This window comes from Poecilia reticulata, linkage group LG4 (genome assembly GCF_000633615.1).
Source record: "Poecilia reticulata strain Guanapo linkage group LG4, Guppy_female_1.0+MT, whole genome shotgun sequence".
Classification (NCBI taxonomy): Eukaryota; Metazoa; Chordata; class Actinopteri; order Cyprinodontiformes; family Poeciliidae; genus Poecilia; species Poecilia reticulata.
Window position 1 is genome coordinate 29592559 of NC_024334.1, and position 23312 is coordinate 29615870.

At 40.0% G+C, this 23312-nt stretch overlaps 2 protein-coding genes across 9 annotated transcripts in view; one reads left to right on the plus strand and one right to left on the minus strand.

Moving 5' to 3' along the window:
* Positions 1-14505, minus strand: part of elavl4 (ELAV like neuron-specific RNA binding protein 4) — an 88641-nt gene extending 74136 nt beyond the window's left edge. For 2 of the 7 annotated variants that reach the window (XM_008407865.2, XM_008407862.2), the window contains exons 1-2: positions 13812-14502; positions 13099-13239 (exon numbers count right to left, since the gene is read on the minus strand). In XM_008407865.2, the coding sequence (XP_008406087.1) occupies positions 13099-13239; positions 13812-13859 (189 nt within the window). In that variant the 5' untranslated portion in view covers positions 13860-14502. Of the gene's footprint in view, positions 1-13098; positions 13240-13811 lie in introns of all 7 variants that reach the window. The other 5 variants (XM_008407866.2, XM_008407864.2, XM_008407863.2 and 2 more) reach the window with 5 other exon arrangements.
* Positions 14506-20051: 5546 nt separating this feature from the next.
* LOC103464064 (cytosolic carboxypeptidase 6) overlaps positions 20052-23312 on the plus strand; it is a 311033-nt gene continuing 307772 nt past the window's right edge. The window contains exons 1-2 of one of the 2 annotated variants that reach the window (XM_008407872.2): positions 20052-20168; positions 21491-21613. In XM_008407872.2, coding sequence (XP_008406094.1) covers positions 20123-20168; positions 21491-21613 — 169 coding nt within the window. In that variant the 5' untranslated portion in view covers positions 20052-20122. The remainder of the gene's footprint in view (positions 20169-21490; positions 21614-23312) is intronic. The other variant, XM_008407873.1, reaches the window with a different exon arrangement.

Here is a 23312-nt window from a genome sequence, read left to right on the forward strand (position 1 = left end):
CACACACACACACACACACACACACACACACACGCACACACACACACACACACACGCACACACACACACACACAAAGGCAGGGGAAAGGCGGGTTGTACAAGCTTCCTATTGTTTCATATAGAAAAAGCGAAATATGCTGGCACTTGTAGTCTAGAGGCTAGTAGCAATCTGACTTTATTTTTACAAAATAGAGGGAGAGTAATGCGGAATGAATCTCAATGAAAATGGATTAAAATAGAAACGTGTCTTTGTCTCTCTTTCCTTTGTCACATGCTTCTTTATCTCCTCTGCTTGAGGAGAGGGAAGCAGAATTTGCAGCTGAATGCTACAGACAACAGACCCTCAGCTTTCCATCCATCTATTATCCGTTTTGCTCAGACCTTTTTGTTTAATAAAGATTTGGGTTGGACCTGAGAAGAAACAGACTTTGTACCAAATTCCCTCCAGACTCGTGTCTTGTATTGCTTTTTGTTTTTTTTTTTCCAATTTGATTCTCCAAAGAACACAACATTGACTTAGTCACACGTCACCTCGGATAATTTTGTTTTTGTTGCGTCTCCCTTTACAGTAACATAACGTGGGTGATTGTTTTTCTATTTCATAATGGACAGAGTTGTGAGGTTGTTTTCTCTGCCTCTGATGTGATCTAAATAGGCTTTTTTCTAAATGAGAACATGATTTGAAAGGGAAAATAGTCTCTCACAGTTTTCTTGCACGGCGCGTTATTTCACTAGATTGCTCCGCGGGATCATGATTTTAGAAAGCAACAACAATGACTGCCACTACTCAGTAAATTAGCTATAAATGCAATCTGTTCCCATCGGTGTGTTGCGCTACACAGTGCTCGTTGTCGTGACATAAAGTTGGAGTTATATTAGTGCCCGTGCATATAATGGAACAACACAGGGAGTGTTTTAACTGTTCCATTAAAGGAATCCATGTTGAGATGCTTACAAACTTCAATGCCAGTAACACTGCAGTACAGGGCTTGGCTACTTTCTCCTCCTTTGCATGATCAAATGCAATATGGCAATGAATAAAAGCAAAAATGTCAAATAAGTAATTAGGCTTAATGATTAAGAGGTCCACTCGTTTAGTGGTATTTCCATTTAATAAAAAAAAAGTGCATAGCTTTGATTGGATGCATTATTTGGCCTTTAAGATGATGACTGAAGCTAAATAGTTTTTTTTAGAAGATAAATTATATTTCTTTGCTCCTGCAGCAATAAGAAAGTTAAAAAGCTTTTGTGGCTTTAGCCCAGGAGAGCTGGCCACCCTGTCAGCAATGTGGAAACCCCATCTTACTTATTGGCTCTGGCTTAGCTCCACAAACACACACATACATAAGACCAAAGCACTGCAAAAAAAACAACAAAAAAACAAAGAAAAATAATAAATAAATAAACACATGCACATGATTCAATATGAGACTGATGTAACCTTGAGAACAACACACATAGACTTCAGTGAAATGAACACCTGCCACATTTAGACAAGTTTTTTTTTAAAGAATTATTATATTTACACATTGTTGCATTTTCTACCCTTTATAGACAAACACAAGTTTGCCGCCCTGCAAATATAGGTCTAACAAGCTGTGATTAGCAAGGTAATAAGTCAAGTTATCTGCTTGGGGAGCCAAGGCTGCAGTCTGTGGTTTTCTTGACCCCAATTATATGAAAACAGACACATTTGTCTTTCTTGTAAGTAAGGCAGAAATGTAACGGTGCAGACCTTTTGTATGCACAAGATGGATTTTCCTAATTCATTAACGAACAAAAATATCCCTTGACGTGAGAATTCTGACTGGGAAAGTCAGAGTTCACTGGGATGCACTGAGTTCAGTATCCATTATGGCTACCACCCAAATAGAATATAGTTTATGGTTTTAACCATTTATAGGCACAACTGGTTTATATCTCACTAAACCTGTGAAGTACACTGTAAAAGTAATTAGCTCCATAAAAAGCCCTAGTCGAGTAAAACATCATCACTATATTCAAGCTCAAACTTCCAAGACGAGACAAAACAACAACAAAAAAAATCATAGCATAAGCAGACTCATGGCCACATACTTTATGACGGATAAAAATACAGTCATTGCATCAGTAAGTGGCATCACTTAAAGTACAAAAGTACTTTAAACCTTAGGAACAATATAATAGAAGAATTCTGCATACATTACACAGTAACTATATCTACAGTTTAATTTAAAAAAATATTCCTTAAATGTTCACAGCTTCCCAACTCTCTTTGCAACATCATCTTGTTTTAACATTTGGGATGTATTTCCCAAAAGCCAAATTTGTCTTTCTCAAAAACATGAAAATATAGGAACCTTTCAGAGAGTTGAGTCCAGCGCCTAATTTACAGCAACAGGGGAGGGAAGGGCATCGCTCCACTATTCTGTTCCCACAACACCATGGCGATCTCACTTCCCTTTGACATCTGATTAGAAAGACTTTAAACCTTGAAACTGTTTATATTTTTTAAAAGTGATTATCTTTCAAAACCTGTCTTTGGCTAGCCTCATTGCACATTAAAATGCACCTCATTTTCAACTCGTGTCATACCATGACACTTGGAGCAGCAGCCAATGTGAAGCATTAAGGCCAGGATCATAAAAATGCTTTCAGCTCATGCTTCCAAGATGCTGCTTCGGAAAGCAGAGTCCCAGCTAATTGTCATGAACTCCTCTTGCCCTCCAATCTCCCCAGCTTCCTTAAACCCTCCCAATCATAGACTTTAATGGATTAACTGCAGGCTGTGTTGTTCCTCTTATGCACTGAGATGCTCTTGCACAGTATATCTCTGTCACTTCCTGGCAAATTGGTTTGTTGATACTGAATCTAAAGGTCTGAGCGGTGGTTGTGCTGCTCGGGTAGCAGCCGGTTCTGATAACAAGTGTGAAAGAGAAGGTAAAGAAACGCGTGTGCAGTGTTGCAGGTTTGCTTAAAAAAATGCAGAGTGCAGGCAGTGATAATTGTGGGCGCTCTCGGTGTGAGTCTTGTTAACTGTCAGGCGCAGTGTTTCAACACCTGTCTTATGTTTCACTCTGCATAATAAGGCTTCTATATAAAAAAGTGAGGATGCAGGTTGAGGTGTTACCTCAGCCCGCTGAAAGAAAATACCTCGATTATTAACAAGGGGAATGCAAACTTTTTACTTGTTTATTTATTTATATTTTTGTTTCGCGAGAAAAAACTCATCTTTGCAATTTCATATCGGGTTCAGATAAAATTAATGCAAACAGGGACACGAGGCAGAAAACACATTTTCAAACAGAATTATCACCATTACACAGAAAGGCTGCAACACATTCACGGGAGACAAAACCATATTTCAGAAGAGCTCAGGAGAACAATGAAATCCTTATCGGGTCTGAATAATTTCATTTTACAATATCACCTAATTTACAGCAGCTTATGCACCAGAACGGCTTCATACATTTATTAGCGCAGTATTTTCTCCTTTACTTTACTTTACTTTTTTTTTTTTTTAATTCGCCCTTGAGGGATGGATTTAGTTAGTCTATTGAAGTTCTGGCAGAAGTAGCATCTTGCCGAACTACTCAGACTGATGACTGCCCTTTTTCCTGGCAGGTGTCCACCCTCTGCCGGTAACAATCAGCAAATGAGAATCACAGACTTCAATGTGTCTGCATCCCCTGACAGCGTCGAGCTCAGCGTCGCCGAGCCCCAGACACCGAAAAGCTGTTCACATGATAACACGTCGCCTTCTCCGCACAACAATAGCTTGTTTGGACTCGGTTGACTTTTGTAAATGGCACATTTACAATGTTTCTTTAGGTAGTTTCATGATCAGAGGTTTGTGAAGCAGCGGCTTTTGTGTGACGTGTGCTGAAGCCGCAGCCTTTCTTCTGCTTAAAAGCGCGGAAAGATGGGCGTGTTTCTGCCACAAAAGCTGCTCTTCAAAGGAAACGATGTCCAAGACAGGAACACGTTCAAGAAGAAACTGAGATGTTGTGGTTAAAAGCTAGTCAGGAGTGCATGTGAAGTATGAATGCCTGAAAATCCATTCACAAAGCTCAAATTTTGTAAATGGCAATAATACATTTTCTTTAACATTGAGGCTCACTATAAATGTCAGACTTGACGTTCTAATTAGAGCCTTCCCCTGGAAATTTTTCCACTATTTAATAAAAATCAAAGCATTTTCTTAACATTTAAAAGCTATAGATTTGCAGCTCGTACAATCAGAAACATCCTGCTGACGCGCCGACTGAAAATATGCCAGTCATTATTGACAGGCACAATTAAACAGCATTAGCTTACTGTACGCGGAACAAAAAGTAGATATATTTCACATTCTGGATAGTCTATACACAAAGAAACACATTAAAACCCTCACAATTTACAAGCACATCTCTGATTTACATGCTGTATAAATCTACACTCCTTAAGGATCTTTATTTGGTAATAAAAAATAAAAGCTAATCTAGTTGGAGCGCTACTCTGCTCTGACATCCTATTTCCTGTGTGACAGTGGGCATGACAAACAGTCAGCTTAACCCCTGCCTTTGTCACTCTCCCTGCTAGAAACTCCTTAGATCAGAAGTGAATTCTTCACACTGATCCCAGAACAAGGCTTCGCTGCATTTGTCACAGCCACTTTCTTCAACTTTAACTCAAAGCTGTTTGCTTTGGCTGGAGCTCTGCAGACTGCGCATATGTGACAGGGGGCTGTTTGAAAGACACGACTTGAAAAGCTGTGTTTGCTAAATGGCGAGCGAATGCTTCACTATGTAGGTTCTGCGTGACGTCCGTATTTAAAATGGGCTCTATAGGCAGCTTCTTTTCAAAATAGTTTGCCTAATTGGATTTAGTTGAACTTGAATCATATAATGGTAAATGTTGTTGTTGGGTTTTTATATCTAATAACAGTTCCGTACGTCTATATTCTGCCTCTTTTACTCGGTTCCTCCTGAATAAAATGATTTCCAACAGAAATCCCATAAACTGTGGTTTAATTTCTTTCTGAATACAGCTGTTCTATGAAGGCTTAAAATGTTACAGAATAGTTTTCTAACAATGTAAGCAATTACGAGTATGCAAAAGAAACAAGCTTCAGCAGGCTGAGATTGGAGAGATGCTGTATTTCAACAATTGTTGCCAGGGTTCTTCACTAGTCGGACCCATTGAAGGCTGGCAAAGAGAAAGCCACTGCTGAAGAAAACTCAAATCAAGACTAAACTACAGTTTGGGAAACTCCATTGTCAAGTGGAAGAATGTTCTTTGTTTTTATGGCCACCACACAAGATGCTAAGTTTGGTCCTTACAAACACTGCACATCACCAGAAGCGCACTATCCTCACTATGAAGCAGAAGGAGTGTCACATTTATTTCCCAGCAAGACGATGACCCCAAGCATCCAGATAACGTAAATGGCTGTCTTCAAGCCACAGAAATGGCTTGAAGACAACAAGGTGGACATTCTGGAGTGGCCCAGTCAAAGCCCACACTGCAATCTGACAGAAATTATGGCATAACATGATAAGAACTGTTCACAGCTGATCCTGCAAGGAAGGGCGGAACAAAATGGCAGTTTCCAGATGTGGAGGCCTTATTGTCCGTGCTGTGACTGGAGATATTCATCATTCATCTACTAAATACTGACTTGAAGGGAGTGAATATTTACACAAACACTTGTTCTATGTTAAACATTTTTATGTAATTGTCATTGTTTTGGTAGGAATCAGTTTTAAATTTCACATTATAGGGTTTGTTTGTGTCAAACGATTGGTATTATTAGTTTTCTTTCTCACAGACGTCTGTTTATAGGCCAAGATATAACATGTTAGGTTTGTCTACTCACAGCACAACACTTCTTGCACTTGTAGGCTGTGCAGTTGTACCATAGCCTTTCCATTTTTAATTGACACATGTAACAGTGCTCTGTCAGGTATTTCGTGCTTGGGATTTAGTTTTTAGAAATGAATGGTTAATGACGAGGCCTTTACAAAACTCGCTAACACGCAAAGCAGAATTTAAGCTTTTTGATTCATGTGTTTAGGAGCAGAAATGGATTCAAAAGTTGGAAAAACTGTGGAACTCAAACGGGGTCTGCAAAAATATCACACCACTAAAAAAACCACACAAAAAACCTTGATGTTTATGGTTGTAATGTAACAAAATGTGAAAAAGTTAAAGGAGTACGATAAGTATTAGCCGACTATTTTAAACAACAGATAGTAATGTTAATAGTTTTTAAGGCTGCAGCCGAACAGAGATGCGAGGCGGCTTGAGTGGAGCCCCGGAAGGCTTAGATATGCATTCACTGTTTGATCTGGCATGTGTTCTGGCACCGAGCGTGTATTCTCAACAGGACTCTGGTGGATTAGCATCCATTTGGACGACAGAGTGGTCCGCAGCTTGAGGTGACATTCAACTTCAGGAGGCCAGCAGTCCTCACATGGATCATAAAGTTCTGCCTTGCTTTTGTGTTTTAATTGCATGGCACGGGCGTACAGGCACGTACAACATTAGCTTCATTCTGATTCACTTCAAGTGTGACGAAAAGGACAACAAGCATTTTACTGGAACGTCTTGGGGTTTGAATTGGGCGTATGATGGGTGGCTGTAGTGCTGCGGGTCAGTGGATCATGGGGGTTTTACTGGTGGGCTCGGGGCTGTGAGGACGGCAGCCCGTTTCACGTTTGATCCCGGTCGGGGTACATCCATCCTCACAGGGTGACTGCTGTGGTCCATCTGGTGCAGGCTTTAATCACAACTCCCCCAAACACAAACACACAACACCAACACTAAACACACAGAGCTTCCCACCCGAGACTGCTGCTCTCACTATGAGATGCTTTTATTTACATTCTTTATGTTTTCTCATCTCTCCACAATTTCTCTATGGAAATGATTCCTATTTTCCTCTTTCATAGATTCTGCTGCTTAGACCTGAAGCTGGAAAAAAAGTAATGCCTGCTATCTGTCATGGTGATTTAAACCCCATCAAAAATCTTGCTATCAGATCTGCATAAATGACTGCACCGTGTGGCTTTTGATAAGGGGTAACCTTTCAGAAATTAGACGCATCCAGAGTCCTTTACAAGGCTGGCCATCGGCACCGGGGACCACAGCATGCCCACGCTGCAAAAAATCCATCTCTGAAAATGTCACTTCATGCTTGAAGAGAAGCAAGGGTGTAATGCACCAGAAAAAACTCGACTGGTTTCGGCTTAAATGCCTACACGCTTCTAGACATGTTTCAGTTATTTTGTGTTGTCGAGACGTTCGGTTGATTAGCGAGGAGTCAGGGTGAAAGCACATGCTGTACTATGCAAAAACTGGTTGCACTCTAAAGGTAGATGATGGACTTTGGACAGAAAACCATCAAAATTTTATTTGAAATTTGCTATACCAACAACAACATATTTAAAGGGGTGGTATGTATTTTTCATAAAAAAATTTTTATAGCACAATCAAGTAATCAAGTAAGTAACTATGTTCCAACAGGTGTATGCTAATTGCTGCTGGCGCTAGTCTGGTGGAGCTGTGAGGAAAGGCACGGGGGAGGGGTGCTCTGTTGGACCAGACCAGAATTTTCACCTCAACTATATAGAGCACAAAATAATGGCAGACCTCCCTAATGTCATCATTAGGCTTGTTAGCTGGCTGAAAGATGCTTCTATGTTTTTTTTACAGCAGCAAACAAAAGAAGCGCTGATGCTTACTTTCAGAAATTTCTAAAACTGTCTGATGAACCGTTCCTTCGGACCAAAGTCCTTTAATCACGATGCAATGAAATGTGAGTTTTCTTAAGCTGTACAGCCTGCCATAAGAAGGCAGCCACACATTTCCAGCATTTAGGAAACATTTACATTACTCTAGGTTTCCATGGATGGCTGGATGGATATTTTAAAACTAAAGCTGGCGGTTTATGAGAGGTACAGTATGTGTCTCAACCAACTGACTGCAAGCAAGCTACCAGAGCACATAGCCCTACTAACTGACCAGCTAATATCAGTTTGTTTTACTCCGTGTAACTCTACAAAGAGCAGACGAGCAAAAGGGGAAACTATTCTAAGAAATATAAAATGTAGTTGCAGTTCATTTTGAAATTTTTACTTAATTCTATCTTACAAGATCAAAATAACCACAGCTAATTATTTTAGCTGAAAAAAAAACAACTAAGCTTTTGCTTCAAATAAAATTAAATAGATCACATGTATATTTTAGTTTTAAAGAAACAAAGATTACCTGTATACATGTACTCAAAGTATACTTGTACTTTGAGTATAGGTATACAAAATGTTGGATATGTTTGAGGGCGCTGCAAGTGGTAACTTCAATGGCCTCCCTTTCTTTACACTGATGCACAAGTCCTCTCTGCATCATTTATTCATGGTAACGGCAGATACTTTGCCTCATCCCCGGCAATTAAAGAATCAATGAAAATGAACCCGGCTTTGGAACTATCAATTCTAAGACGAAACAGTGTTGTTCATCAACCCGCCACGATCGCATACGCAGACAATCGCTCATCTATCGGCAGTATTGTCAGCGCCCCTGCTTCGACACGGCGCTCAGCTGTGAAGAAAAAAGCAGGTTTTTCTTCACGTGACTGTTTTTAAAATGACAGGAGTGTATTTGTCTGTTCAGGCGTGACAAAAAAGAGCATTCGTTATTAAATAAGGGGGGGGGAGGCCACTTAATGTCCTTTTAGACAGGAGATTGTGTTTGCATTGTGGATTTTTTTTTTTTTGTCTGAAGGAGAGGGCTGAGCAGAAGCCATCTGAGTGAGATTATCAAAGACGAAGACAGGTCAGTACAGGGCTTGTACCAACTAATACCTCTTTTGTTAGGGTTTGAAAGGTTGGCATATAGATATAAAGCTGTGTTTTGAAATCGCTGTCGGTTTTACAAGAAAAGCTGAGTGATCTAATGCATCTCACAAAAATGTCTATTTTATTCGGGGAATAGGACTGTCTAAATGTAGCTGTAAACGTGTCAAACAGTTGCAGAGATACTGTTTTCATAACCGGTTTTTGTAGATAAAATATCTCGACAGATTTGCAAACACAGTACTTTTTTTTTTTCTTCCCAGACTTGTCTGTTTCATTATTCTCTCTGCATTTATTCCCTTTAAGCAAAATGACTCCAACTGGATGAGAAAACATTGCTCTGTGTTGGCAACAAATTTCTTCCTAAAATTAAACGACTTTTCTTTTTTAAGACACTAAAACGAGCTGCAGGGAGTAAGGCCGTTGTTTTCCACCTATTAAAACGGCAACAATTCACAGACACACTATGGACGTTTAAGCCGCTACTACATAAACTGTGACAATCACAAATTAGCTATGTTAATCCATACGTTTAAAACAAGCTGCCAATCAGTGTGGGACTAATCAGATTGACTTCTTCTACGTTGGCTGCTGTTTGCGGGTGTGACCCTGTTGCTCTGAGATTATAGATTGTGCTTTTTCTTGTAAAGCACAATCTTATTACTTATAAAGAAATATGTATTTCTTTATTAAAGATATAATGTTAGTTTGTTTTAGTTGTCTAGTTCTGAATGCACATTTAGTCTACTAAGAATTAAACGTCTGAGAATGATGCAAGAGATCTTTCACTGGGTGTTGACCCTTCTGTTTACGGCGTCTCATGCTGCCAGGTTCACACACATAAATCACATGCACAACCTTTGCACCGTCACCCACAGAGCTGACGAACATATAGAAAATAAAGCAAAGTTGCCACACGTAAGAAATCCCTGGGGATAAAGTGGCATGCTGCAAAATGAAAGAGAAGCGAAAGGAGAACTTATAGTCGGCTTGCAGCATTTATGTACACTATTGGAAGAAAAGGTGTGTATGTGTGGATGAGGGGTGTACATGAGCCTGCAGACACCTGCTTCATTCTGCAGTGATGGCTCCCAGTGGGACGCAGGCTCAGCTGCTGATCACTAGGCCCTCCCTGCAGCACTGGTGGCCAACACACGCGCACATCTTCCAACAAATGTGAGGCCCCCCCGCCCATTCCACTTCTTTGCAGCGAGTGTCTGAGTGTTTCCCGTGGCTGACACACACCACATGTGCTCACATCAACCATAAACATGACACGATGCACTCGCACAAGCTGCACAGCCCGAGCTCGTGTGATGCTGAATGTGAACTCAAATGTGAAGCGGGGTGGTCATAACTCGCTCTACTGTAGTGGGAGATACGCTATAGGCGTGATATGGTTCAGTAGCGTGTCTTCTTTTTTTTTTTTTTACCCCTCTACAAACCCTGTAGCTGAAAGGTTTTTGCTGGACAGAGCACTGCATCAAAGCGGTATATAATTTGCGACTGAAAGCAGTAAAATAAAAAAAAAAAAAGGACCATCTTGTGTTCATTCCCTCCAACTTCTCAGCTTTTAAATTTTCAGCCGATCACCTAATCGCTCTCATCTCACAAAAGCCACGTTTGTTATTTTATGTGCCAGCACTGTGTTAATCAAGCGCCATTGTGCTCATGGCCACGATTATCATTTCTGATCCCGCAATTTGCACATATCTCCATTTCTGTGTTTCTCCGTCTCCGAGCGTCTCTTTCTTTTCAGCGTCGCTGTTCACTGTGCTTGCACCTGTTTGTGCCTCGGTGACAGCAGGGTTGTAGAGCATAAATGAACTAATTTCCTGGATACAGACAACACAGCAATCAAGGAAAGGGGAAATGCACTGAGAAGCACAGATGGAAGGAGCTAATTATTGTTATGAAATAGAGATGACCTCTAACTATCTCCTGGCTGCTGAGATTCTGTGGTGACAAATGTTTGCCGGAGTCTGTGCCACCAACCGCCATTTTTTACCTCCCCCCTTTTTTTTTTTTGGCTTGGAAAAAAAACCCAAATTGGGGCTTGTGCAAGCCTCCGTTTTGAATGTTGAAACAAAAGATTGTAGTTGTCAAACAAAGCCTAGTGTCACATGGAGAACGACAGCTGCCTGCAGTGGGCAATCAGTGGAGCTTTCCTCAAATTAACAGCATTCAGCTCTGAAGCATGGAGCACACCATGTTCGTAGACGTGAGGTTATGAAATTCGGGTGTCAGAGACAGCAGACTATTTTGCAATTAGATTTTTTTTTTATCATTAATTTCCCCATAAACAAATTTAGCTTCTTCTTTTAAAATAGTCATCCTAATCTCCCTAAAGCTACAAACTGAACCTGCAAACGCTCATTGTGAATGCTGGAGTATTTGTCATTAATCGTGCACATCTCCGTGTGCTACCTGCTAATCGCTTTTGAAATTAATTTCTTTGAATGCTCCTTTAAATGTACAGCCCTACAGCTGTAGCCACAGGATGCCCACACACTTGACACGCAGCTTGTTGCACAAACACACACGCACTGCCGTACAAATATCTGAAGAAAATGACATTTTGGTGTCTGTCCAGGATACCTATGGATCAAATGTAAGCCTCAATAAATTAAGACATCAAAAGTGTTTCCTTGACCGAAAATGTGCTCATTTATTGATGCGCCGCAATATTTAAATGGCACTAGGCAATATTGCACCATCTTAAAAATACAATGAAATCCTGCTTTTCAGACTCTGCACACCAAAGCAGCCAGAATCTTCCAGCACATTTATCTAATGTATGCAAATGATCTTGCTATGCTTAATGAAGGCACCATTAATCACTTTAACGATGCTCTTTTTTAACCAGAGTAATCATCCAGACATACACACACACTCGCACACAAAAACACCCACACGCACACATTTTTAAACAAACACACAAACAAATTTGCTTACACAAATGCTCGCACAAAAAACGTAAAATAAATCCCCAAAATAACTCATTAAGCCTTTTTTTTTTGTTGTTGCAAAAAATCTAACTGTGCAGCTTACTAATAACAATGGGTTGAAATAATGTTATCCTACTTTCGTCTAATCTGTTTATGATGCTCCACCCTGCTTAGTCAGTCACCTGAAAATATTTTCTGAAAGGTTTCTGAGAAGATTAATCGAAAAAGTATGATCTCAAATGCATTTATGCCATGAATTCAGCTAATTTGTTTCAAATAATTTACGATCCAGCACCTTCATGAAAACAGCTGATAAGTGGGTCTGAACATGCAGTCAAAAGCAACAAGGCTTAGCATGGAATCTGACATAACGCCCAGCATCGACGTGCTCAGATTTAAAGAATTTTAAAGCAAATGTACGGTTTCACGGCCGATATTTCACCGCGTACCTTCAACCCGTTGCATTTGCATAGACTTGACGGGAACCCCTAGGTACAGTCAGCAGCAGCAGCATGACGGTGGGTTATGAAGGCTTCCGGGAGGCTCCAGGGTGTGGATCTGAGCCAGTTTGAAGGGGAGCCCGAACCAATGAAGAGCTTGCAGCAGATTAGACACCCACAGCTTCGTGTCGCTTTTTATGCGGCCAGTCAGGGATTTTCTTACAACGCTTTTTCTTTTTTAATGCCTGAACGTTGAAGATTTTCCCAAGCCTTTTTTCCCTCAAGTAATTATTTTATTTTTTTACTATGTAAATTGCAGAGTAATGTTGACTCTGGTAGTAGAAAATGTTCCAGATTTTTTTTTTCTCTCTCCTGCTTGATGGGAATTTAACTGACATGAGAGTTGCAATTAAACGTAATTGGAAATCCGTCATCTTGCTCATGTTTAAAGGTTATTCTGCTATTTTTATGTTTTACTTGAAGTCTTTGGAAGCAGATGCATGTAGAAAGATCCGTAATATTTTAGCGAGGACAGAAAATAAATGTTTAACATATTAACCCACTCATTCACACATGCATGCTCACACAAACACCTCAAATTCCCCTGATAACAAGCTGACTGGCAGAGGCTAAAGACGGAGTAGGCGGCCGTAATTGAACAAACATAACAATGTAAATATTTGCTAATACAATCCACTGGGGATACGGGCAGAATCCCACAATTGATTTGCTCTCTTTCTACCTTTTGGTTTTTTGCTGTTTTCTTCAATAACACACAACCCAACTGTTTCTTTTTTTAATTTAAACTCCTATCTCCCTGTTCCTTTTGTGGTAAATGCGCTTCCCTGTGTTCATTAAATAGATTTAGATACATTGTTCTGTCTACTATCCTCTTACCAGGGGTGACCTGTAGCCCATCTGGGCGGGCGATGACAGGGGATCCCTGGAAAATAGCGGCGAGTGCGTCTCGGGGACGGAGCCCACGCCACTGGCTGCCAGTCCCGAGAGCTGCCCGTACCTCGCCATCATCTTGAGATGCTGCTCACAGAACACACACGCTCATACACGGATACGGGAGGAGAGGGGAGGACAGGCACAGAGATAAAAAAAGGGAGGAAAGAGAGGGAAGAGGGGTGTGAGAGACGGGAAGGAGAGCAGATAACAGCAGGTATGGGAAGGATGGTGGGAATGCTGGTGGGGGGGGAACTGAAACTTGGAAGAAAAAGAGGGAGGTAGACGGGGATTTACAGAAGACTTTGCTCTCGCACAGAAGCATGTGTGTGAATGTGCACACTTACACTTGCACACACAGTTTCAGCCCAAGGTGCGCAATTTCACAAGCAAGCCTATGTTAGATGGGCTCGATGGCTACCTTGGTTTTGATGTAAAGTCTAAGCACTGGCTCTCTGTTTATGATTACAAAGCAGAATGAGTGAGAAGCATCCCCCCCATACCAACCAGCGTACTGCTATCAACTACCCCCCCCTCTATCTTTTGGGTGCAAAGACACACACGCAACACACATGACAGAATGGTTGGCAGCAGACGTACACAGGTGAAATGTGGACAATTGTAACGACAAATAAGGGAAAGAATCTAGAAATCTTTACCTCGTTGCTCAACAAAGCAGCGTTGAGTGTTCGGCTTATTTCAAACATGTTCAGATTCGATGATGAGGTTTTCTGTCCTTTAATTTTTCTTTTTTTTTTCTTTTGGATTCGCTTGAGTTTCTCTGCTCCCTCCTGATTTCTTCTTCAGAATCGGGAGTCAGTCTCTCTCTGTCCCGGGAACACAGAAAAATAAAGAAAAAAAAATCAAATCAATTGAAAAAAGAAGAGGATATGTATAAAAAAAAATCCTCTTTAATTTTTGATTTGGGAGTTGTAATTTTTCAGTCCTGTTTTTGGGTTAGTTGTTTTTTTCTTTTTTTTTTTTAGATGTTTCTTTCGCTCCCTTGTCTGCTGATGCACTTCTGGCTTGGCTGTGGCTGTTAGTTGGAGGCGTTTGAGCCCAGGGTCTCCGGTGCGCACGCACAAACACGCGTCTGAGGAGTCAATACGCTGTCTTTTAAAATCTCCCCAGAGTCAGCACATTAAAGGCAGGCAGTCGGTAGGTCTGTGGGTCGGGCTGGCTGGCTCCCTTATCTGTCCCCCGCACACTGGCTCACACAATACGCTCCGATCCTCACACTGCTCGCTAGCAGATTAGCCTGTCCCAAAACATAGCACTTAGTTTAAACTCCCCTCCCTTTTTGCTCTCTCGCTCTCTCTGTCTCGCTCCTTCTGGCTCCCTCCCTCTCTCACTCCATCTCTCTCCTCCGCATCGCTCTCTCTTCCCCCAGTTGCTCATGCGTTCAGGCAGCTACAGTTCACCGTGTGACCACAAGGTGGGAAGACTGTTCTAGCAGCTCCGCCGCCACATCCTGTCCTCTCTCGGCATCTCCCGTCATTTAGATTTTCCTGTTTTCGTCCTTCTTTTGAAGCGTCAGTTTCTAAGACACGCAGGAACAGCGGCACAGACACACTCTAAAGCTTACCTAACAAGTCAGAGGCAGGTTTGCGGAGCAATGTTGTCAGTAATTAGTAATATCATATTTCTTAAGTGGAAGTAAAGTAATCACCTGCAACGTCACAAGGAACTCCAGCAGAGTTCAGTTTTAGGATACCTCTGAGAGAAAATCAGGCTGGGCTGAGCGTGAAGGTCAGGTGGTTGTCCTTTCTCCTCAGCAGGGTGTGGCGGGGGATGACGAAGCAGCCAGTCACAGCCATGGCAGGAGATCCCAGCTCCTCAGCAAACAAGCATAGAAAAACATGAGTCACTCTTTCATTAAGTTAACACCTTTGATATTTTTAGAGCTCTGACTTCATCTGCATATCTGCAGACTCTTTTGGTATGTTAAATTTAGGTTAAAAAAAATGTCATGGTTTTATTGTATCATAGCGTTTATGCTATAATGTATAACATGATTTAACAGAAACACAACAATTAAACTTAAACAAAATACAAATGGTGTGTAAATTTGCACATGCTCTATTAAAACATAATTTCTTTTCAGACTGAACCTTTCCTGTTTTAGGTAAGTTTGGATCACCAAAACTCTTTGCTAAGTGTCATAATAATGACAGAGGGAATTACAATTTGTTTTTAGAAAACTGTCAGATTCATAAGTTAACATAAATGTCCTTAGTATTTGGTGAAACTGAAACTGAAATATTTTGGATCTTTCAACACTGGCTTGCTGCAATTTCAGCCAGTTTCTTTTGAACAGGGCTTATGTAACTGAGACGGGTCTGTTGCCTTTGCCTCGACAAAGTCAATGGGGCTGGAATCAGAGCTTTGTGATGGCCACTCCAAAACACTGAAGTTCTTGTTGTTTTGTAACTCATGTGAAGGCATGCTTAGGGTCACTGTCCATTTTGAAAACTGATTTGGGTGATGTCTTGAGAAGTTGCTTTAATATTTGCGCATAGTTTTCAAAGACACCCAAACAGCATGATGTCACAGCCCCCATACTTCACAGCTGAGAGGATGTTTAAGGATTGCAAGCTTCCTCCCTCCCTTTTCCTTCAAATATAACAATGCTCATTATGGCCAAACACTTCAATTTCAGTTTCATCAGACCACAGGACATGTCTCCAAAAATTAAGTGTCGCACCTATTAGCAGCATCAGACATGTGTCAAAAAATAAGAACCTATTATTTTCAATCCACACTTGCTGGGTCTGGTCAGTGGCTGGTGCTCCAAGGCACAACACCCAGCAATCCTTTAGAAACCTGTTATTTTAGGAAGCATCAATACTACTGATAAAAGCTATACACAGCTGGAGTCTAATAGTCTGTTCTTTCTTGGCACACTATGTCACGACACATGTAACTTCTGCTAAGTTTGCCGAATGACGCACATCATTGGATGAGAACAATTGTAGCGCTCCTAATGTGTGCCCCCCTTGAGAATATTTGTTCCTGAGTGCATTTCCAAATTATAATCCATCTTGTTATGTTGCTTCTGGAGTTATGGCGTCTTCATCACTGAGTGACCTTTCAGCCTATCTTAGTAAGGGCTTGGTCTCTTACTACCTTCTGGTATTTTCCTCACATTGTCTTTAGCTTTTGTTCAGGCTGTGATTTGCATTTTCTACCAAAACACATTAATCTCTGGGACCCAGAACCGGTTTCCCTCCCAAAACGCTGGAAAGCTTTTATAATTATGCATACGTTGTCTGAACAGACGAACCTGGCATCTTCATGAAAATTGGCTAAAACCGACTTTTGAAGGTCCTTAACCCTTGTGGGACCACGAGGGTCCAACCGACCCCACGCCAGTAAAACTGGTATCATTTGCCACAGTCCTTTACGTTTGCCTCAGTCCTCACACGCACAAGGGTTAATTTGTACTCCTTTAGGTTTTACTGATTATTGTCTGTATTTGTCCTGACCAGAATTATTTTCAGCTGTTATTGTATTTATTTTAAACAAAGAAAAACAGTAGGACCTTATTTCAGCCAGCTGACCTTCAGATATGGCTTTACGCTCATATGAAACAGGATTGGTTTAACTTTGATGCTGGAAGCCAACCTATGTCTAATCTGCTGCAGGAGAAAGTATAAATGTTCTTGAACTCAACCAACACTGTCTAAGGATTATATTCTATAAATGTTAATAGGATCATTTTCGCTTATCAAACCTTTGACCTGTCTTACTCCTAGCTTCATCTACATGGCAGAGGACTGGTTCCCAGTTCTTTAAATGTGCTTTTCACTGTCTTGAATTAGAGTCAGGGAAGTGGCCAGTTAATAGCTGCCTATTGACACTGGACCATCTGTTTAGGTGGCTGCTGTCCAGCACATGCGATGGAGGAGGGGGTTGAGCAGAGGGATGGAGAGACGGAGAACGTGATGGACAAAAAAAGTGAAAGGGATGAAACGATTACGGAATTGCAAACTGAACTGTTAGCAAATTGCTGGTTTAACCGATATTTATGTCAACAGAGAAGGTGAAAAATATCACAAAACTCGCACTATACGACAGTGTTTACACGTTTTAAATTAGCACATAGCCCTGTTTTTGTAGCATTTTCATCTGCTGCAGAATATGTGAAAACATCAACAACATTGCTGTGTCGTGGCACCGTTGTACTGATTCGGCTCCGATTCAGTGTTGTTTTCTTTTTTGTTTTTTTTTCTTTTTCACTTAGAAAAGGACTGCTTTAGCCACATCTCTGTCTCGTAAAGCTCATGGTCTCTGGGGACAGCTGGTCCGGCACAGCCCTGGGGGGAGCTGTCAGTTGAATCATCCAAAGTGAGGGCTGATTCCTCAGTCAGCTGCCTCTCAAGCCTTCCTCTCTGACCCAGCCTCGCTCCCCTGAGCCCCCTGATTGCTGTCACCATAGTGATTCTCTGTGTACCGCCGCCTGGTCTCTGCACCCCAACTGATCCTGCCGCACGCCCCCCACACCATCCCTCACACTCTCGCCCAGTCTCTCACAACAGCCTGTCTCCAACTCTGTGCCCCTTGTCCTCACTTGTTTTGATTTTTGCATGACTTGTTCCTTCATTGGTGATGGACTTTAAGTGTGAAAAGTGCCCAGTATGGCAGGGTAAAAGGGTTTCCCTGTACTTGGTGGAATATAAATGCTAAGACACAGATTTGCTTCCTTTAAACACACAAACACACTAGGCCTGGGGATAGAGTGGTAAACAGGACGATCTTTCTGATTTCGCCTTTTGACAATTGTAAAGAATGATCTATCTGATCATTTTACAATTTAGGAGAAGAAATTTCGCTCTGATAGAAATGTTTGCTGAGCCAAAGCTACAGTTTCCCCAGGAGGCTTTATTTAAATGGATTCTTCACAGGATTGTGATAATGCTGAGCATCCTCCAGTCACTCGCAACCTGAGATTAAAAGAGCCAATATTGTTTCTTATTGACGTTCCTAGAGATCTTATTTTAACCACAAGATGTGAAACAATGTTCCAAGTAATCAGTGGTCTAAAAAACTTTCATGAATGGGTGTAAATCTTTTCTCCCGAGACACAATTAAAATGTGAAAAACCATGTTGTTGAATTTACTTCTTATACTTCTATAAAAAGTTTAGATTCTGTTCTTATGTAAACCCAATGACAAGAAGTAACAGCATTGTGTAAGCTCTATATGGCCTTGCATGTATGCAGGCTGATTTGACCGATTCAAAAATTATATGCTCATTTTTATGCACATTTTTTTTTAGCTCATTTAGGGGGTGATAAAGGTTTATACATTCAGAAGAGGCTAGGAATAAGACAAGAGAAAAAAAACAGTATAATGTTTCCTCTTTTTTTTCTTTGTTGTACTTTTCTTATCCCCATTATCCAAATCTCAAGGGCTTCTGGGCACTAATACTTGGGTACTCGATATAACATTCCATGTTTTATGAGCTCATATGAAATCCTCCCAAAAATAATAAATGTCATATCTATCAAAGAGAAAATAACAAGCTCATCTATTCAAGTCGAGAATCAATAAACTACAACTTGGAAGTCACCGGAATTATTATATTATGCTATTTAACCTCTGATTCCAGGTACGCTAACAATAAATTTAAAATTTTTATATATTGCATGCATATAGACATGTATATATGCATGCAATATATATTGTGGCTCCATTTTTGTTAAATAAATACTAACATCTAGCAATATGATGTGCATTTTGAAAGCTTAAGATTCGGTGTAGATAAATTTCGAACTTGGTGAAATAACAGTAGATTTTCATTTAAAGGAAAAAGATCAATTGTAATGCGCAGAAATGAAACTATGATACTAAGAGAACCAAACAAATGCATTACAAAGGTTGAAACTCAGCACACAAATAGCTTTGATTACAGTTCAGAAACAAAAGAACTTGTAGTGCATCTAATTCATTCTTCTCATGCTCCATAATTCAATTTCAATCTCTCTTGAAAATGAATGATTGTACCACCACATAGCTCTTTAATAGGCACAGCGTTAAAGGAATGACATACCATTGAGGACAGCTATTCAATTTTCAATTTTAACAAAATATTACACAGCTGCTCTGTATTCTCTTTCTGTCATCTGAGAAATAATCATTCAGATCCATCTACTCTGTGCCCCGTTGATGCTTGCCGTCGTATATAGATCACACACGCTAAGAAAAACCATCACTCTCTCTCGGCTCTTATTCATTTGCTCCTGTTACACACTGCTTACAAGCTGAAAATTAGCAGCAACCTGCATGGCTCTTGCTCCAGGAGCTGCGCGCCGGCTCATCTGATGTTCTTAATCAGGTGCAGCCTTTGTAATAGGAAAGGAATAGGGTCAGGCTTGATTGGCCCTGATGACATCTCTGCTCCAATTGTCTAGAAAATCTTCAGCTTTAATCAATCTACTGGATAATTCCCAATCTCTGACTGCTGCTTGCAATTATTGGCTTATTTTTCTCTGAAAACACCATTAAAATGGGTTTTATTTCAGGTATGGCAGTGATAAAACTGAATTATGCCCAGTATACAGATTGCCCTGCAGTGTCAATGGAAGCCTTGGCTTGTAATATTGCTATGTGCAGAATACTAATGCTGCCAGTTTCTGACACAATGCTGAACATTGACATTACACACTGATTCTTCAGTTTACTTTTGGAAAATAAATCAGAGCTTTATCGCGGCATTATGCCACTTCGAGGCACGCAACTTTGAATTACACTTATGTTTCAGGTAAACATGCAGCCATACTTATTAAACACAACCGAACCGTCTTTTGTTATTTTAAATCAGTTGTGCATTTTTTTTTTTTGCGAGGTCACAAAATGATCTACTGAAGGGAACATACCTGCACAGAACTGCTTGCAGTACAGAGCGACCTCTCCTCTCTTGCTCATTCTCCGTTGCCGTAGCAACGCACTAAAAGCGTCCGCTGTGCTGATGGAGAGGAAGATGGAGGAAAACACTGACAGAGCCGTCAAGACTGGTGTGTAAATACGAGCTTTACATTGCTTTATCCTCACCTTTACGCAGCAAAAAGAGATGCCACGCCGCCCTGCTGCCTGGCGAATAGCAAGCGGGTCTTTGTAGCCGTCGGAGAGTCTTTAAACGTACGCTGTTGCTCGGTATGCTAATCGCCAAGCTAGCAGGTTAAAAGATGTAAACATGGAATTACGACACAGATGGTCAAGTTAGCAGTTTTTGAGCTAACTTGACTATCAGTCATTTATTGCATTGTAGAATATGCAAACCGTTTAGTTACTTCACGAAAAAACAGCAGCACAGGTGCAATGAGCATGGTGCTAACTAGCTGGATTATAGTGCAGCTAATAATAGCAAAAGGTTGCTTCTATGCTTCTAAGTTAAAGCCACACTAAGCGATTTTTTTCTGGAAAGTAATAAGTAAACTTCAAACAACTGTCCACAGTTTGTGCTACCACTGCAACTTATATGGCATTTGCATGTCTTTCACCGGCTGTACAGTATCTTTAGGTAGACTACACCTGTGCACACGTGTGTTTATTTTCAGCCCTCTCATCTTGGCACAGGAGTTAGCAGAGTGGCGTCCTTAGAGAGATGCTCAGATCTCGCAACAAGACAAACTATCTTTCCTCATCTGAGAGCTCTAATTCAGAGAATAACTGTAGCACCCCTTTAACACGCTGGTACATTTTTTTTTTTAATTGGGAGTGGCCATAAAATTGTAATCCAGTAAAAGCACTACTTCAACATATTTATACTCATGAATAGTAAATAGTAACCATCAAGGACATTAGTCAAGTAAGAGTAAAAACGTATTTTATGAAAGGTTTCCCATGAACTGAGTAACAGATCATAACATCTAATTTAATATTTAAAAATGCTGTCATCGGATAGACAAAAATATAAAGTTTAGTGTAAATTATTTCATTTCAAAGACTTTATAAAAAATTACAATAACAAATCAACAAATTCTGGCAGAGCAAACACTTTTCCAAATAAAAGTGTAAAACTAATACAATTCTACTCACCTCTGATCATATGTGACTATGTGTTCCCTTAGTAATCATATAGGAACTGGGAAGTATGCATTGAAATTATTAGTGCAAATTAATTAATATGAGTTGATGCAGTACTTTTTCTACACAGATTCTTTTACTCCATATTTTTACATTAAAAAGAGCTGTATTAAATGATATAAAAGATTAAATCATGTATGAATAGTACATTTTTATATAAAATAAATCAACTGCTGCTGCTGAGTTTTATAGAAAATCTTAAAGAAAAGTCAGACTTATGTAAATTCACCATGTTTTGCTTGTTCTGCAGAAAATGAAGCTGGAGGGGAAGAATCCTTAGGAGGGAATGTCAACAAGCTGACAATAAGTCCACCTGGATACACAGGACCTCTACGGAAAGGACATCTGATTTTTGATGCTTGCTTTGAGAGTGGTGAGTAGCAACACTGAAAAACAATATCTGAAAATGTTTAGTAAATATTTCCCCTACACTAACTGCGATGGATCATTGGCTTTGGAGAATGCCATACTAAATTCAGACAATTTGTATGTAGCAAAATAAATAATGCCAGTTAATTACATACGCTGTATAAACCGACAGCTTTTTTCATCTTCTGATATTAAATCGGACTACATTTCCTGTTCTAGCTTAATTAAGATTGGTTAAAATTATTTGTTTGCTAAGTACCAGTAAAATGAAAGAAATAAGTTTCACACATTTCTGTATTTCATAGAAAAATCCAAACAAATCAGCGAAATGTTAGGAAAAGAAATGTCGTCCTTTACAAGTCTGTCTTTTCTTTGAAAAAATTTGTCAGATTCATAAGATGCCACGTTCATTAGCATTAGCACAAATATAACCCCCTTTCATGAAATACACTTCAAAAATACTAAATCTTACCAAGCATTTTTGTCTGATTCTGATTTCTAGTACATATCTCTTAGTACACTTGAAGACAAAACTAACCAACAGCTAACTTTTCAGCAAGACATAAGAGCTTGTTTTAAGTCAATAATTCTGTAATATTGATTTTAAACTATTCCTATGACATATTGTTTCACAAATAGCAGCTTTCTTTCCCATTTAATTAGGACAAAGAAATCTCCCAGTGGAAGTAGAACTTTTTCATGTATAAAATAATTCTAAAAGAATTCTACAGTGTGGTTTAAGGATAACAAAGTCAATGTTCTGAAGTTCCATCGCAAAGCTCTGATCTCAATTTCAAGAGAAATTCATAGTCAGAAATGAACATTTGTATTCAAACAAGGAGGGTTTTGCATGAGCAAAAGTTCCAGCAAACTATTGTGAAAAGTTGCCCAAAATGTTTGCCCCAAGTCAGAGTTTAAAGGGAAGTTCATCAAATAGCGCTTGTAACCTTTTGACTATAAAAAAGCAAGCTTTTTTCACTGTGCTTAACATTTATTAACGGCTGACCTTGGTGTCATTATCAATGAAAACATGGCCAAAATAGTTAGTATTCTGAAAACACAATCAAATTTCCTTTGTTGTCACTTTTGGTGCATGTTGTCTGCATAATGCATAAAACTAATCAAGCAAAGGCATCAAAGGGATAAGAAAATGCAGAAGCTAGCAATCAGTTTTGCACAGACAAGAACCTTGCGAAGGTCAGTGGAAATAGATAGCACCACTGCATAGACATCTAAGTATGTTACTTTTTGAGGTATCAGTGTGATTATTGGCCTTTTTATAAATTTGCCTTTTCCCCTGATGTCATGGCCAGAGGAGCAGGGACATTGATTAATAGGTGCATAGCTCCCACACAGAGATCAGCTAACATGCGAGTATGCCTCGCTCTGGTTGTATCTCCTGAATGATTTATGGTATTGATATTAATCTCTTTCCAATAAATGCATTACCAAAGTTATAACGGGGTGTAAATTGATATTTTTGAGCAAATGTCAAATTAATATTCTGCGACTGTTTCACTTAATCATCACCAGTTTTATCCACATTACTTATGGGATGCTGTGTGCTTTTTCTGTTTCTATTTACCCACTCTTGTCTCACCATGTAACTAGGAAGTCTGGACAATGGACTTGAATAATCTCCCTCTGTGTTTAGAAGGTTTTTGCTGCTTAATGCAGTACTGCGTCTGTCCTCTAAGCAGCCA